We start from the raw sequence: 18,643 nt of genomic DNA, 5'->3' as shown, positions 1-18,643 counted from the left end.
GGTTTGGTAGAAGCTAGATAACATTTTCATCTCTCAAAATAGAAATATATAAGTGAGATACTCTTGGTATTTGTCATGACTAAATGCAAGGTAGTTAGTACCCAAATAGAGGTTGGTATGAATCTATCTGTCAAAGACACCTAAACCTTTTGGATGAGACCTTATCCAAGAAACTGGTTGGTAGTCTTATCTTCTTATGCAATACTAGACTAGACGTTAGTTTTTTTATTAGTGTTTAAGTAAGTTCTCTCTAACAAGCCTCGAGAGAAACATTGGAATGTAAATATGTGGGGAGTGTTGTGATACATCTCAAGAGTACGGCATCACCTATGCTACGGGAAAGACCCTCAGTGGCTTTTATGACTCAAACCAGACAAGTCATTTTGACACCTTAGTAATTGGGTATTATTTTTCTCTTAGTTCGAGATGTATTAGATGACCTCATCTTGATAAGGGAAAAGATCTCACAAACACAGGGTGGTTGCAAGATGAGGGTACTCACTTTCGTTCACTCTCTCCAAAATTGGGACATCCATCCATCTCGGGCGGAGTACCTCGATCGTGATAGTCCCGCCAATCAAAAGACGACACGTGGTTCCCGAGCCTAAATCGACATATCTCGATCGAGATGCCAACTAATGCCACGCTAGCAGGTCCGGCTTTCCAGGCGTCATCCATGTCACCAATACATGTCACCGCCACCACAATATCTCGATCGAGATATCTATGCCACTCGGATCCACATCAGGGCCACGCTGTATCCCCGTAGGCATATTTGACTAGCACATCTCCATCGTCCACGTATCTCGAACGAGAAATATACATCCAATCGCGACCATTCATTGTTCGAGGTAATCGGATACAATCTCCACCGTCCCCATATCTCGATCGAGATACTGAGTTCAAATCTCAGCCGTCCGAATATCTCGATCGTGATATAGAGATTCAATCTACACCGTCCGAATATCTCGATCGAGATACGTAGATGCAATATCCACCGTCCAATTATCTCGATCGAGATAAGGAAACGCAATCTATACCGTCCATTCACGTACGCTGGAAGATGCGATCTCGGCCGTTTAAATATCTCGATCGAGGTATATAATGAATCTTGACCGTCGAGATACCTTTTCGTGGTAATGCCTCTAAATCGTGGCCGTCCAATTACCTCGATCGAGATATTAATATCAAATCTCAGCCGTCGATCCTTCCCCAACCCTAGAATTAGGTGTGTATCTTGGCCGTATGTTGCACTAACCCTAATATCCAGAGCGTTAATCTTGCAAACCCTAAATTGCATGATGTTACCGAACCTCGATCGAGGTTATAAAACCGGAAAACTTTTTTTTTTGGCTCATTTTCACAAGTCGTTTTCACTCCCTTGCTCTCTCTTGATTTGGATTAGTGTTAGTGAGCCCATTAGCTTTGTTTTTAGCTTCATTAGTGCTACTTAGCACTAAGCATTAGACCTTTCACATTAGACCCTTCACATTGGACCCTTCACATTGGGCTTAGGTTTTAGCATGGAGGGCCACGAGGAGGGCCACGAGGAGGGCCGCTCATCTATTGCGGACCTCATCGCGGAGATAGACCGTGAGCTAGCGGCTATCCGTAGGAGTGCTAGAGACACTCCGTCTACATTACATATCGTGGCAGACTTGGAGGCGATGCTTGCGTCCCTTCGTAGCCTTCACGATATTGTTTATGTAGATGAGTGGATAGCCCACCATCGCGCTGCTCCGGTGTCACATGGCCTGACATATCGTCAGGTCTGTGATCTTGCTCCTATTAGGGATGGGGCTTTCCTAGATCTTTTCCTCGATAGTCGTGGGATGAGGCCCGGGGCGGGGAAGCCCCTCACTATTTCGCGGTGTTCGCATCCTCGTATGGCGGCACATATCTATAGTCGATATGTTGCCGCATATGGGAGGATGCCGAACAACCGCCAGATCCCCATATACTTCGCAAAGCAGTTATATGCGGAGTTTGTCTTAGGGGAGGAGGTCGATTACACCAGCCATCGTCCGGGTGGTGGTGCTGGCCGAGGCCGTCTCCAGGACCAGGGTAGGCGGCCTCCACCAGCACTTCGTGTAGCACCTGCCGCCACAGATCCTTCCTTTGTGCCATTGTCGACAGTAGAGGCTCTTGGCACGCAGGTCGGCATTGACGTACGGAGTACCACGGAGAGCATCCAGCACGTGGTGCGCCTATTCTCACGAGCTATACCGACGACAGATGTGGAGGTATTTACATATATATTACGTCTTAAGTTTTTTTGGTCATTTATCTTTATGTTTATATGTACTTTTCTATATTTTTACATGAGCAGCATGGTTGATTGTGTCACGCAGGTTCCCACACCTGCCACTCAGAGGCTCACTCAGGAGTTGGTAGAGGCGAGAGCGGAGATAGACCGCCTCCGAGCTGCATTACAGATGGCAGAGGCAGCTACTGCAGAGGCACAGCATCTGAGAGAGTCCGACATCCAGCAGGTAGGTTTCTCTTGCACGTTTAAGTTACAAATTTCTTTAAGTAATACCTAATGAGAGACTAACCAAATATTTTAATGCTTTACTTTTTTGCGTAGGCTCGGACCGAGGTAGAGAGCTCCAGAGCTGAGGCACAGCATCATCAGATCATGGAGCAGATTGCCCAGCACAGGGCAGAGCAGCTGATGCTGCATGTTCGAGAGTATCGTAGATCATCCGATGTGACAGTGCCTTACCTACCGTTATATCCACGGCCTATCACAGAGGTTTTTCGACGACCTCTCCCTCAGGATGCACCTCCCTTCCTACGGGATGCGTGCTGCTGTTTATGTATCGAGGACATTGACAGTACAGGAGGATATGCCCTGGGATGTGGACATATTTTCCACTTGTCTTGCATCACCCAGGAGCTCGTCCGGTTCTCAGCATGCCCATCCTGCCGTGCACGCGTCGACTTAGCGACGTACAGGGTATTGGGCATCGATGATCTTCACCCAGGCCTTGTACGAGTAGATGCCAGGACTGGGAGGCCTGTCGACTTTACATCAGCTATGGACTTGGGACTCGACGCCTTCGACGATAGAGCCCAGGAGCCTGAGGTGCCTCCTGAGATAGAGTGGAGCTCACATGAGTTCGACGCTTACCAGAGAGTGCTACATGAGAGCCAGGTGACAGCATTTGAGCGCGTGGGTGGTGCTGGCCCTAGTGGCACAGCGGGTGATGGTGCTAGCAGCAGTGCTGCTTCTCATGAGCAGCGTGTCCTTACAGCAGAGGAGCTTACACGAGCAGAGTGGCAGACACGCACCATTGCAGATTATAGATTTTGGGTGTACAGACAGAGGCGTCTTGCATTAGCACGACGCAGAGAGAGAGAGAGGGCCATAGCAGCTTTTGGGACTCGTGAGCTCCCGAGTATACCGGCACCAGCTCACGATCCTTCATTTGAGGCAGACCTCCCCGCAGACATTCGACGACCCCCGCAGCCGGCACAGCCGCCTCGACGTGCACAGCAGCCTCGACGCGCACGTCGACCGGCAGTTAGAGATGACGATTTTGATTGGGTTGCTGTTGATAGTGACTAAACTCAGACTAGCTGGGTTAGCTCACTTACATTGTACTTAGATTTTTGGGCAGTGACTAACCTCAGGCTAGCTGGGGTAGCTCATTTTCATTCTGATGTACTTATTTGATGTTTATATCATTATGAGTTTTCTCATTATTGAGTATCATTACATTTTAGTTGATGTTCTTGATTTTATTATATTTCTTAACACTTTTGCTATCATATTGTTTGTTGAAAATCTCCATGCCATCGTACCCAAACATGCTCCGATGGGGACCAAACTTTGCAAGCATGTGGGGGTGGGCCCCCCCCACATGCTTGCAAAGTTTGGTCCCCATCGGAGCATGTTTGGGTTGGCAATGGGCGCCCAGTGTGGTTTTTTCAAGTCTCTTGGTGCTTAAGAGGCCATGGAAAATCCGGGCCTTCCCCATACCATCGTACCCAAACATGCTCCGATGGGGACCAAACTTTGCAAGCGTGTGGGGGTGGGCCCCCCCCACATGCTTGCAAAGTTTGGTCACAATCAAAGCATGTTTGGGTTGGCAATCGGCGCCCAGTGCGGGTTTTTCAAGTCTCTTGGTGCTTAAGAGGCCATGGAAAATCCGGGCCTTCCCCATACCATCGTACCCAAACATGCTCCGATGGGGACCAAACTTTGCAAGCGTGTGGGGGTGGACCCCCCCCACATGCTTGCAAAGTTTGGTCACAATCAAAGCATGTTTGGGTTGGCAATCGGCGCCCAGTGCGGGTTTTTCAAGTCTCTTGGTGCTTAAGAGGCCATGGAAAATCCGGGCCTTCCCCATACCATCGTACCCAAACATGCTCCGATGGGGACCAAACTTTGCAAGCATGTGGGGGTGGGCCCCCCCCACATGCTTGCAAAGTTTGGTCCCCATCGGAGCATGTTTGGATTGGCAATGGGCGCCCAGTGCGGGTTTTTCAAGTCTCTTGGTGCTTAAGAGGCCATGGAAAATCCGGGCCTTCCCCATACCATCGTACCCAAACATGCTCCGATGGGGACCAAACTTTGCAAGCATGTGGGGGTGGGCCCCCCCCACATGCTTGCAAAGTTTGGTCCCCATCGGAGCATGTTTGGATTGGCAATGGGCGCCCAGTGCGGTTTTTTCAAGTCTCTTGGTGCTTAAGAGGCCATGGAAAATCCGGGCCTTCCCCATACCATCGTACCCAAACATGCTCCGATGGGGACCAAACTTTGCAAGCGTGTGGGGGTGGGCCCCCCCCACATGCTTGCAAAGTTTGGTCACAATCAAAGCATGTTTGGGTTGGCAATCGGCGCCCAGTGCGGGTTTTTCAAGTCTCTTGGTGCTTAAGAGGCCATGGAAAATCCGGGCCTTCCCCATACCATCGTACCCAAACATGCTCCGATGGGGACCAAACTTTGCAAGCATGTGGGGGTGGGCCCCCCCCACATGCTTGCAAAGTTTGGTCCCCATCGGAGCATGTTTGGATTGGCAATGGGCGCCCAGTGCGGGTTTTTCAAGTCTCTTGGTGCTTAAGAGGCCATGGAAAATCCGGGCCTTCCCCATACCATCGTACCCAAACATGCTCCGATGGGGACCAAACTTTGCAAGCATGTGGGGGTGGGCCCCCCCCACATGCTTGCAAAGTTTGGTCCCCATCGGAGCATGTTTGGGTTGGCAATGGCCGCCCAGTGCGGTTTTTTCAAGTCTCTTGGTGCTTAAGAGGCCATGGAAAATCCGGGCCTTCCCCATACCATCGTACCCAAACATGCTCCGATGGGGACCAAACTTTGCAAGCATGTGGGGGGGGCCCCCCCCCACATGCTTGCAAAGTTTGGTCCCCATCGGAGCATGTTTGGGTTGGCAATCGGCGCCCAGTGCGGGTTTTTCAAGTCTCTTGGTGCTTAAGAGGCCATGGAAAATCCGGGCCTTCCCCATACCATCGTACCCAAACATGCTCCGATGGGGACCAAACTTTGCAAGCATGTGGGGGTGGGCCCCCCCCACACGCTTGCAAAGTTTGGTCCCCATCGGAGCATGTTTGGGTTGGCAATGGCCGCCCAGTGCGGTTTTTTCAAGTCTCTTGGTGCTTAAGAGGCCATGGAAAATCCGGGCCTTCCCCATACCATCGTACCCAAACATGCTCCGATGGGGACCAAACTTTGCAAGCATGTGGGGGTGGGCCCCCCCCCACATGCTTGCAAAGTTTGGTCCCCATCGGAGCATGTTTGGGTTGGCAATCGGCGCCCAGTGCGGGTTTTTCAAGTCTCTTGGTGCTTAAGAGGCCATGGAAAATCCGGGCCTTCCCCATACCATCGTACCCAAACATGCTCCGATGGGGACCAAACTTTGCAAGCATGTGGGGGTGGGCCCCCCCCACATGCTTGCAAAGTTTGGTCCCCATCGGAGCATGTTTGGGTTGGCAATGGCCGCCCAGTGCGGTTTTTTCAAGTCTCTTGGTGCTTAAGAGGCCATGGAAAATCCGGGCCTTCCCCATACCATCGTACCCAAACATGCTCCGATGGGGACCAAACTTTGCAAGCATGTGGGGGGGGGCCCCCCCCACATGCTTGCAAAGTTTGGTCCCCATCGGAGCATGTTTGGATTGGCAATGGGCGCCCAGTGCGGGTTTTTCAAGTCTCTTGGTGCTTAAGAGGCCATGGAAAATCCGGGCCTTCCCCATACCATCGTACCCAAACATGCTCCGATGGGGACCAAACTTTGCAAGCATGTGGGGGGGGCCCCCCCCACATGCTTGCAAAGTTTGGTCCCCATCGGAGCATGTTTGGGTTGGCAATGGGCGCCCAGTGCGGGTTTTTCAAGTCTCTTGGTGCTTAAGAGGCCATGGAAAATCCGGGCCTTCCCCATACCATCGTACCCAAACATGCTCCGATGGGGACCAAACTTTGCAAGCATGTGGGGGGGGCCCCCCCCCACATGCTTGCAAAGTTTGGTCCCCATCGGAGCATGTTTGGGTTGGCAATCGGCGCCCAGTGCGGGTTTTTCAAGTCTCTTGGTGCTTAAGAGGCCATGGAAAATCCGGGCCTTCCCCATACCATCGTACCCAAACATGCTCCGATGGGGACCAAACTTTGCAAGCATGTGGGGGTGGGCCCCCCCCACATGCTTGCAAAGTTTGGTCCCCATCGGAGCATGTTTGGATTGGCAATGGGCGCCCAGTGCGGGTTTTTCAAGTCTCTTGGTGCTTAAGAGGCCATGGAAAATCCGGGCCTTCCCCATACCATCGTACCCAAACATGCTCCGATGGGGACCAAACTTTGCAAGCATGTGGGGGGGGCCCACCCCCACACGCTTGCAAAGTTTGGTCCCCATCGGAGCATGTTTGGGTACGATGGCATGGAGATTTTCAACAAACAATATGATAGCCAAAGTGTTAAAAAATATAATAAAATCAAGAACATCAACTAAAATGTAATGATACTCAATAATGAGAAAACTCATAATGATATAAACATCAAATAAGTACATCAGAATGAAAATGAGCTACCCCAGCTAGTCTGAGGTTAGTCACTGCCCAAAAATCTAAGTACAATGTAAGTGAGCTAACCCAGCTAGTCTGAGTTTAGTCACTATCAAGATAGAGATCTAGTCAGCAGCACCCTCTCTAGCTCTCAACTGCTCTAGAATGCTCTCATGGTCATCCACTCGAAGCCGAAAACGAGGGTGAGAACTGTGTTTTCGGCTCTGTACTCGAACAAGAGTGAGCCTGGTAGCAACCACTAGATGAGAGAACTGAAATGCCTCTAACTCCCACTTCCACTGCTGGAACTCAAGACTCCCCCGATGAAGTCGAATCTGTTGGTAGAACCGGCCTGCCACAATCATGCTATGGGCGTCATAAGAAAACCCATGATCATCCACTGTATCCTGGTCAAGCATGCACTTTGGCCTAGTGCAACTCATCAGATAGTAGTCTACTCCCTCGCTGTTTCCCTCACTGGCAATAACAGCAAATACATCACCCTCCTGTAGCAAATCTGTCAGGTCATCATAACTGACCATGAACGCAGGACCTGTGTGCTCAACAGACACCACTGGATGTGAAGGATGCTCGGGGGAGAGGAATGTCTGTATCCATGCATCTGCCCATCCTCTCGAGGCACAATGTGACCAATCGCCATCCATACATGCTCCACAGAAGCATGCAAACCGTCGTGTGTAAATCGTGGGGGCCGCCATGCACGTGCTCCTGATGGAATGTAAGCCCAAGGTGCCAGGTACTGTGTCACAATCATGGGAGGCACTGCGGTCAATCGTGCCACCATCCACATGCCAAAAAAATCTCCTGACAATCCGAGCATCACGTCTGGGGTACGATGATGCTGCACTCCCACACAAATGTTGGGAGCACCACTCGACTACGTGGCCCGCATCTCTGAACCGCTGAGCATCCTGTCGCAGCTGATGACGCCTCAAGGCACGTTTCACACACGCGCCTGCACCATCATGCTCACCCTTCCCGTGACCAGTCTCAAAGAATGACCAAATCACTGGGATACTAGACTGCACATGCCACCTATAAATCCATAAAAGATAGTCTTAGTTATTGTTTTCTTTAAGATGTTCTAGTGAATTTAGTTTAATTGAAAATGTAAGAAAGCCATAAGTACAACCTGTAGAGCCAATAGAATTGACGTGATGACTTGAACTGTGCGCCACAACCATCCGACCAAACCCATCGCTGGACATGTCTGATCCCACAATCTCCTAAAAAATCGTCATGGAGACGAAAGCAGTGTTGCACAAAATGTGCATCATGTGAACGATCATCACTGATATAGAAATGATACTCTCGAATAATGACACGGGTCTCGGGGGTACTCGCTATCCCATCTACATGAGCCTCTGCATGTCGATAGCTAATGTGGACCAAAATAGCAACCTGGTGAGGGAAGCAATACATACGTTTAGGACACAAAAAATCAATTAAGTAATGAAGCTCAAACATAAAACAAATAGTACAAAATATAACCATTACCTGCTCTGAGAAGTAATACTCAGATTGTATCTCCTGAAAAGGTGTGAAAGTGTAGTTCTCTGCAAAATCAATCACAGAGACGACCACACCAATAGGAAACTCTGCTAGGCATGCTCGGAACTGACGATCCTGCCACTTGGCACAATGACTGTGCCGTATGTAGGGGTAGATCTGCTCCCTAAATGTGGCTGTGAAGTGGCAACGTGGTGTATGTTTGTCCACGAGCTGCAACTTCCTGGACTGTCCACCACTCTGGAGCTGGTGTGTCACATACTCATAACGTTGCCATGCCACTATCTCTTGGTCACTTGCATCAAGATCTACCATCTGTAGATGTGCAAGTGAACCACATGATGTGCAATTGCTCTCCACACAAGGCATCCTATGGAACTGGGCATCCTCCGTGCGTGCACACAAAAGAGAGTGGATGAAATCACGTGGACTACGAGGCAACTCTCTATGCCCACTAAGAGAACGGAACACATCATAAAAAAGATTGAACTCAACATGGTAGCGACAACAACATGTGTCACGCTGACGTGAGTACCTCACAAACCAAGGCTTACACCCCTCAAATGACCTTTGCCCAATTTTAAGCTCTGGATACGAAGCTACAAACTGAGAATACAACTCAGTTTGGGACATTTCAAGAAAGCAAGCACCGTGCTCAATGAACACTCCTCTTGTCACTCTCTTACGCAAAGCTTTCTTGAAAACTGGCGATGCACGACAATTCTCCTCCCAAAAACTTTCTATCAAGGTTCTAGTGGTTTCATCTAGTAGGCGATCATGCCTAGCTACACGACCACTACTCGCCCACATAGCACCAACCTCATTGGCATCTAAACTTTGTCGCCTAATAGACCCAACTCTAAGTGCGTGTGGTGCTATGGAAAGGATGCGAGATGTGGCACTAACCTTACCCTTCATTTGGGAGCTACTTATGGCTGCCACAATAGCCCGTCGAGCAGCCAAAGCGTCCGCAGAGTTCCTCTTCTTGTTAACTATATAGGAATGACGAACACTTTGTAGCACCGCCATGCCAGCTCTCCTCTCTCTTCGACCTCCAATGTCGGAAAGCGCCCTGCAGTTGGCCATGTTGGGCAGATCAATCAAAGCATCAAGCACACATGCCTGTGATGAAGATGTGAGGTCTTTGAAATAGGATTGGAAGATTGCATGGGCACGACGATGTGCCCCTGACTTTGATAGTTCTTTCCTATCCACACGAAGGGCGCCCAAAGGAGGGGGGGTGGGTTCTTGTAGAAGAGAGGACTCAAGAAGGGCGGGTTCATGTGGATTATCTAAACTAAGGGGTAGTGGGGGGGAAGAGGGCGAAGGGAGAGGAAGTGGAAGAGGAGGAGCAAGGCTTGGATCATCGCCAACGGAAGGTGTTGCTCGTTGACGTGCTCTCCACTCTCTCTTTCTCTCACGAGCTACCCTTCTCCTCTCCTCCTCTTGAACTTGGTGGATGGGGGGGAGTCTAGTCCTATCACGTTTCCGACTCCTACGGCTTTGAGAACCCATTCTCAAGGAAGCTAAGAGAGAAAATATTATAAGGGCTCAATGATGGGATAGTACTACAGATAAGTGTGGGATAGTACTAGAGATGTGTGATTATATAGGAAAAATAGGTTATCCACTTCAAATCTCACTGGATTTCCTATCTAAGATTGATTGGATAACTAAGATAAACATAAAGATATTTAAAGATAAACTATTATCCACTTAAAAATTAATATTATTTATAATATTTATTAACAAGTCTAAATATTTATCATTACCAGATATATAAATATATATAAATATATCTTTAAAGAAATCTTTTATTTTATAATTATATAACTGCTTTTTTTAAATAAAGTATTTTTTTCATATTTTATTCAAAGGTTTATTCTACATAAAAAATTTTCAAGAAATATAAAAATAAAAAATTTATTTTTTTAAAATTAATAATATGATCTTTAATAATATTTTTATTGATCTAATCCCAAAATATAATCCTTTTAAATTAGTGATTATAAATTCTTTTATTTAATAAGTTACATATATTTTATTATTTAAATTTCTATACTCTATTTCTCTAAATTACTAAATTAACTTTTCCAAAAATATGTTTTTGAAAAAAGAGGGGAGGTGGGAAGGAGATGCCACGTGTCACAAGCGTGCATGACACGTGGCATTCTCTTGACATGTGGCACTATTATGGTTGATGTGGCAATTCCATGATGTGGCATGCCATGTCACCATGTGCGAGGTGGCATGCAAAGGTGGCAAGATGATGTGGCATTAATGATGACTAGGATGATGAGGTGGGGAGTCAACTAGGTTGACCATGTTGACATGGAAGGTGGAGGTGGCAAGCTGAGGTGGCAAGCTGCTTATGTGGATCCTCTCGATGCTCACGTGGACATAAAGTGGCATGCATGTATAAGGTTTGGGCCTACCCAAGCCTCACACATGGAATGAAACCTAAGCTGTGAAGTTTACCAAGCCTAGATTTCCAAACCTAACTAGGATTGGTTTTAGACTTGAAAAGGGGAGAGTGGACACAATATGGGAATTTTCACTTGGGAGGATTGAAAATGGACCTTCCCATACTCAAATCAAGCCAAATTTTTTTTGATAAATTCATGGCAACAAGAGTATTGATCCCATGAGTTTTTAGATTGAAAGATTCAATATTTAATTTTCTAGAATTAAATTACTATTGATTTAATGGGCCTCTGACAGTCATAATAAATTTTCCAAAGTAAATCTACAAAAATCAAACCGTTAGATTTGTAATTTTATCTTATACCCACATTATACTAATCTTTCCCAATCTAATCATCACTAGATCCATACAATTTGAGCATTTTAAATGGTAGATGTGGTGGGAGGATAAAATAGTATGTTTTTTAACAATTCTAATATCTTTTAAATAATATAGAAAATAGTAGAACACATCAAAAATTACTCGATAAATCAAGTTAAGCTCTATGTTATTTGTATTTGTGAAATGCAAAGTGGGAACATCGTATGAGTAATAATGTAAAAGTTATAGGCAATTTACTCACATTCACTATACCTGTCTAAACCTAGGACAGGGCCTGTATACAAACTTGGTTCCCAAAGAAAAGGGGATTTGCAATTATTGGATATTCGATCAGATTATAGTTTTAGGTGCCCAACTTTGCATATGATGTTTCATTAGAAGACCTTGAAGTGAAACTCCTTGGCTAACTATGAGAGATTGGCTATTCTTCTTGAAAAAATGCCTGTTTTTCAGCTAAAGCCAAGGGCGCCCACGCCATGAAACTAGATAACCTCATCTTGCAACCACCCCACAATAGATGCTTAGTGTAAAGTTTGAGATGACAAATCTTAGGCTCATACATTATTATTTGGGGATTGAGGTTTGGTAGAAGCTAGATAACATTTTCATCTCTCAAAATAGAAATATACAAGTGAGATACTCTTGGTATTTGTCATGACTAAATGCAAGGTAGTTAGTACCCAAATAGAGGTTGGTATGAATCTATCTGTCAAAGACACCTAAACCTTTTGGATGAGACCTTATCCAAGAAACTGGTTGGTAGTCTTATCTTCTTATGCAATACTAGACTAGACGTTAGTTTTTTTATTGGTGTTTAAGTAAGTTCTCTAACAAGCCTCGAGAGAAACATTGGAATGTAAATATGTGGGGGGTGTTGTGATATATCTCAAGAGTACGGCATCATCTATGCTACGGGAAAGACCCTCAGTGGCTTTTATGACTCAAACCAGACAAGTCATTTTGGGGTATTATTTTTATCTTAGTTCGAGATGTATTTCTTCGATCAATAAGAAAAAGCATGTTGCACTTTCATCGATAGAGGTTGAGTACAAAGCTGGATGCTTTGCATCATGTCAAGCATTATGGCTTAGGAGGATTCTACAGAATATGGGAGTGGTGTAGAATCAGCCTATAACATTACAATGTGATAATAAATTTGCATGGCCATTACATTGAGATTCACTATCACTACCCGAGAACAAAGAATTGTGCAGACATCTTTACAAAGGCTCTTACACCAGGGATCAGATGGAGCAGCAACTTCATCAACTCCACACTAGACCACCACAAAGGTAGTTCACCTTTTTAAGTGAACATTAAGGGGGGGGTATTGGTATCAATTTTCCACCCTCATGTTGTATTATCTAGGCACTAGGCTAGCTCATGTTTGTACGGCCCCCATTCTTAGGAGTAGCCATGGTTGAGCAAACCAAATGCCCACTGACATCCCCGTATATTCACAACACAGGAAGGTGATAAGGGTAGATGGTTTAGAGACTACTAGATTTAGCACACTATTAAATAGACTATATATTACACTAGACCGTTGCCCCATAATGGTCTACACATGGAGTAGATAGACTTTACTCTTAGCCACACTATCCTGACATTATGAGGCCTGGAAGGGCCCAAGATGATGAGCCCAAATGACCGTGGGAGGTGGGTTCATGTGATGGCCAGTCAACGTATTTACAGGCCAATATAGATACACATCCAACACCTTCTTCACATAATTCATTACTGTGAATTTAGTAGTTTAAATAGATTAATTGAAGCTCCCTTCTTTATAGGAGCACACAAGTGTGGGGATTTGCCATCTATTGTATCACTTCAGTAATATAATATTCTTTTCTATCTCTGTTATTGTGCAATTTGAGTTTTAAAGTTCCGTGATGTGAAAGATTCTACTTCTTATGGATGTTCTCTTGTATACAACGCATGCGGTAATCTCTTACATGGACTTGATCCTGCTCTAAATCATCAACAAAAATAAAATAAAACTCAAACTAAGAGGAATGGGCTCTTTTAGGATCTATGAAATGACTACAAGAGAAGCAATAAGCTTAGAAACATTGAAGGGAGTCTAAATGAAAGGATTCCTCAATGGAGGTAAACTTAGAAATTTCTAGAGACCTCTCTCCTATGAGCAACTCGAAGCCATCCACCTGGCTGAAAAAACAAGAAAGAAGTAAATCAAAAAAAGAAAACAAACTCAACAACACACCATGTCTTATGAGGAAAAAGCTAGACACGAGAGAGGCATCCTGCTTATCCACATGGCTACTGTAAACAATGATGATAGTGATGAAGTAAAGCCTGCAAGACTTTTCCTGGATTTCCCAACATGTGTAAAAAGTATAGCCCAAACTTACTCTATTAGATATAGAAGAAGCTAGAAGAAACCTAATGTCCTATACAAGACTTGGATCTTGTTATTAGGATAAATGAGCCCTTGGGCCTACAAAGGAATTAGTGTTTGGGACTCAGTATAATGAATGTGAAGGTGTTATAAAGCTTGATTTTCCCATAAGCGTATATCCCATGGAAGGTAGTTTCTTTGTCATGACTGTAGGGACTTTGCTAGAAGAAATTATCCTTGGAAGAGGGTGGATTTCCAAACATGACTGCATGGACTATGCTAGAACAAATCATCCTTGGAAGACGGTGGATTGCTAAATGTGATTGTAGCAATGATTGGAGGATAAGGACTGTGACCACCACATTTGAGCAACAACAAACCATGAATGCTCTTCTTGCTAAAGGAGAAGTTATTAGGAGAAGTTCCCTCGAAGATCCAAAAATCACTTGTCTTATTGTAAATAGGTTCAATCTAACTAGTAAGTTCAATAATCTACAAGCTCCAAGCTTCATCAAAATAACCACAAAACTTCGCAACTCTATCTAAAGCAGGGGCCCACAAGATAAAATCAAAACCTAAGGAGAGCCAAAATCTAGAAACTGCAAAAGAAATAGAAAAACAGTGAAAGACACTTCAATCTCTGTGTCACATCCATTCCACCACCAATACCCAAAGGTAAATTTTGGCAAGTATGGGTACCGAAATTCCCTCCTCCTAGCTAATGTACCCTATAATTTGCCTAAAACCAAGGTCAAAAGGACAAAAAGGTGTGGATCCCAAAAGCTAGCATACTAAGCCTATCGCGGAGGACTGCATGTGACAAGCTAGTTTGGATCCCCAAGGAGAGGGAGGAGGAGGATGTAGATGCTAGCCAACTCCTATAGAAAGTGGGCCTCCTGAACTTCTTCACACTACCACCATGGGGCATGGATTAATTGAGATGTTGAACCATGTAATGAGCTCCTACAATTGAACCACAAAAAATTTTTCCTATCTAGGTCCAAGAATGGTAGATGGTCATTCTTAGACTAACCATGGTGGAAGTGTAGAACTCCCTAATACTATCAAGAGTTAGCCATGCATGGATTAAGAGCAATGCATCAAAGGCAAAACAGACAACCATGTTTGGCCACACAATGGCCTCACAAATCCCCCTTAACCAAACACTAGGCTTTAATTTCTTGTTATTGTGAAGCTCTACTACTGGTAAAATCAATTTGCACATAGTTGAAGCCCTACAGCACATGGAAGCCCTCCAATAGTTCTAGAAACCCATGGAGAGACTAGTAGAAGGGTAGACCTCTATTTAAGGACAACTCCCCCACCTACATAATAGGAAGGAAATTGACAAAGTTAAAACTTAGACATTGACTTGATCATGACCTTAGAATCAGATAAAGACTCAGAAATAACACCCTCTCTACATATCCCACAACCACCACAAGGAAAGGGTAAGGGCAAGTACCGTAAGGGCCAATCAGTCAAAACCTAGTGGCATTAAGGAGGGCACTACCAAAAGAACTGGGAGCACAGGGCAAGTACCCTAAGGGCCAATTAGTCAAAACCTAGTGGCATTAAGGAGGGCACTACCAAAAAGAACTGGGAGCACAGTGCTTATGCCAAGTGAGTTCGCTGCTAATAACATAGATGATAGGACCTATGTCCATTAATCCTAAGAAAACGGCCGAGTAGAAAGCAAAAACCGTCGAGTAAAAGGCAAGATATGTGTGATAGCATGGCTTCTTTAAGACACTAGTAAAATAGTAAAGTATAGATGGGTTGGCAAATTTTTTTATATGTTGGCCTAAAACTTTAGGAAACTTGGGCGAATCTTTGAAATTCTTATCTTATATAGAATTTGTCTCCATAACCCACTAAAATAATAAATTTTAGGCAATTTTTCTTAAAAACATTTTTGGTGAAATAGCCCGACAATAAAATAGCCCTTAGGCTAAAAGTAGCCCTTAATTGTTTCCTTGTTTGAAATCCAATGCCTTGCTAATGGACTCAAATATATCCAAGCTGGATGTATTGAGTTGATCCAGCTACACAGCTCTCACACATATGCATATAGTTCAAGTCCCTTCCTAGTATGTGTTAAAAATTCACGAAATAAACCTAAATCAAATTGCACATAAACTAGACAAGCATCAAGGCTAGGAATGGTCCTTTGAAGTAGTACAAGTAACCCATATATGAGCAAATAAACTATACTTGGAAGCATTCAATCAAATGCTAAGTCCTTTTAAACCAAGAGTACAAATATTTGAACTAAGCATGTGAGAATCATCGATTAGATTTCACCATGGCAAGACATTCATCAAGGCTAGGTTCCCGTAATTATTGCACTCAGTAGATCAGAGTTGAAGTAGAGCAACTAAATTCACATTGCAAATCATAAACCAATGCTTATTAATTAGTCACATGTGCTACTATGGTTGCCACATCAAGGCTAGGAACCCATCTTTATTGCCTAGAGCATGCTCTCTTAAACCTTGGTCATATGTATAGATTCACAGCAACCAAATTACCAATGCATCATTTAAGAGGACTTAGCCTAGGCTAGGCTAAGTCCTAGCCTAGCGTACGCTATGCTCGGCTTCTCTTAAACCAAACATTTGTTTATCAATCACATGTAAATTTGCAGGCAACCGATGCATTGCTTCAATGTAGCAATTAAGAGAAATACCAGCCTTATTAGCTATAGTAAAGGGTGAAGTTACATGTATTCACATTGTACATTATATGGGTGTACAAGAGATGTTGCTCTCTCTCTCTCTCTCACACACACACACACACACACTCACACACCGCATAACAAAGTGATGTTTCTCCTTACATAATCTCCAGCATACATGAGGTCTCAAAATATCAAGTGAAAGTACATGACATTTCTCCAGTTTGAAAAAAATATTAGGCATACCCTTAATCTCTCGATATGCTACTAAGAAACATGATGTACCTCAAAAAATAACAAGTGAAAAAACATGGAATTTCTTCACATTTCTGGCAATACCAATGGGAAATTAGCATAATAGTGAATATAAAACTCACAAGCAATTAAGCATAATAGTGAATATAAAACTCACAAGCAATTAAGCATAGATCTCGATGCTATTAATTGCACAACATTTTCAAAATTTTCCTCAGTTAACCCGTCGCTAAAAACCAAAATGACAACATAAAGGACATTGTGATCAGAAGCCAGCTTAGAAATGCAAAAAATATTCCAATCTGATCCCTAATACACATGCCCTCAGCACAGTGGTGTAAGCCTTTATCCAAAAATATTGTAACTCCGGCGGCTGCACATGCTACTGCTAGGGAGTATGTTCCCAAAAACTATAAGCAAGGCATAAGTAAAAACAAGTGTTAAGAAGAAAAGATATCAAGAGAGAAAAACCAACCGCAAAAAGAGAGCTAGCTACTCACCCAATCACCAATCACAAACATGTGCGCTATACGAAAATCCCACGGCCCTCTCCTTGATAGCAAAGCATAAATGTCGAGAATCCCCATGACACAGCTCCATATGCAATCTATTCTCATTCCTTCTACCAAGAAGCTATAAACCACAAACACAAGACAGGAGTTGTGATATTCTCAAAACACGCCCACCCACCCATGCACGAGTCTGAAACATTTGTTCACAGTAGAGAGACGCACAGTAGAGAGAAGCTATCAAAATAAAATAAAACGGATCAATCGTCGGGGTACCTGTAAGCGCTATAATAGACGTAATTTGTGGTCTTGATCGTGACGATGAGCGCAACCATCGCCGACGCCAGCTGCCCAACACGCAAAACCACGCTTCCGACTGTTCCAGGAGTCCCCGGTGGACCCTTCATGCTGGAGCAGCGTCCTCTTACTGTGTTGGTGTTGCTTGAAGAGATGGCCCGCCGTCTTCACGAGACCAAGTTTTGGAAACTTGGGGTTCGATGCATGCCAGTTTACCAAAATAGGCGACACTGCCAGGGGAGCAATTCAGACGCATCCGCCCGGAGGACAAGGATTCCTGGATGAATTTGTCCGCGCTCTCATCATCGATGCCCTTCACACATGTTCTTGAATCTTAGTCACTCTCCTGTATTAATTCATTTGATTTTCTAAGGTGCAACCTTATGAAAGAAGGAATATAAAAGTTAAGTTATCTCAATAGTAAATTCCAAAGATACATAACAACCTTCATCAAGATAAGTATAATATATTGGGGTAAATTGCATAAACATCGTAAAAATTTTCACATTTCATCGAGATTTCATCACACAGACATTATTCAAACAAAAAAAATGTATCCATCATCGCTTCATCTAACAACTCCATAGAAAGGCTTTCTAGTACCAATGATCGCACATGGGCCGTTAGATTAGAAATGATTCTCATCCAAGATGAGTTATGGGATATGGAGATAGATCTATCCTATGTTCGACTCTAACAATACCACCACAAGCCACACCACCCACTAATGTCATGGGCATCGCCACATGGTATCGTAAAAATGATTCCAATGCCCACCTGGATATAATTCTTAGTCTAGGAAATAGATGACTTCATTTAATTCATACCCTACGTACATCCAAAGAAATTTGGGATAAACTTCAGGTCACATATGAATACTCTAATATAGCGTCCCAAATAACCGTCTTCCACAAGAAAATCATGAACACTAAACGAGGCATCAGTTTTGGGTCTTTCTTTCACTAACGCTTAATTAATCACCCTGTTACTTAACGCTTTGCCGTGAATGTGGTGGGCATTTCTTACCGCACAAAGTAGCATTCCACAACTATAATTTTTCACTTTAATTGATAAAATAATTCAAGAAGATATCATGAAAAAGAGTTCTAATAATTCAACCAAGGAGGTTGAATTTACTCCACAACTACAGTAAGTTTCGCTTTAATTGGTAAAATAATTCAAGAAGATATCATGCA

At 44.2% G+C, this 18,643-nt stretch overlaps 1 protein-coding gene across 1 annotated transcript; it reads left to right on the top strand.

Annotated features, from left to right (window-relative positions):
* The first annotated feature begins 1,054 nt into the window (after nucleotides 1-1,054).
* Nucleotides 1,055-17,732, top strand: LOC147641475 (uncharacterized). Its single transcript, XM_086812553.1, has 4 exons — nucleotides 1,055-2,243; nucleotides 2,352-2,492; nucleotides 2,588-2,837; nucleotides 17,536-17,732. The coding sequence occupies exons 1-4, from the start codon at nucleotides 1,524-1,526 to the stop codon at nucleotides 17,730-17,732; spliced, it is 1,308 nt and encodes a 435-aa protein (XP_086668679.1). The 5' UTR covers nucleotides 1,055-1,523.
* Nucleotides 17,733-18,643: the final 911 nt, after the last annotated feature.

This window comes from Cibotium barometz, chromosome 2 (genome assembly GCF_041138505.1).
Source record: "Cibotium barometz isolate CiBa-2024 chromosome 2, ASM4113850v1, whole genome shotgun sequence".
Lineage (NCBI taxonomy): Eukaryota > Viridiplantae > Streptophyta > Polypodiopsida > Cyatheales > Cibotiaceae > Cibotium > Cibotium barometz.
Note: the sequence above shows the minus strand (reverse complement) of the source record. Positions and strands in the feature narration are given on the sequence as shown.

What these genes read in the sequence shown, in the direction of transcription:
- LOC147641475 (XM_086812553.1), top strand. Translation starts at nt 1,524, where the DNA reads ATGGAGGGCCACGAGGAGGGCCACGAGGAGGGCCGCTCATCTATTGCG. An exon ending in TACCGACGACAGATGTGGAG is followed by an intron (nt 2,244 to 2,351) that starts GTATTTACATAT and finishes TGTGTCACGCAG; the next exon opens with GTTCCCACACCTGCCACTCA. An exon ending in ATGTATCGAGGACATTGACA is followed by an intron (nt 2,838 to 17,535) that starts GTACAGGAGGAT and finishes CGACTGTTCCAG; the next exon opens with GAGTCCCCGGTGGACCCTTC.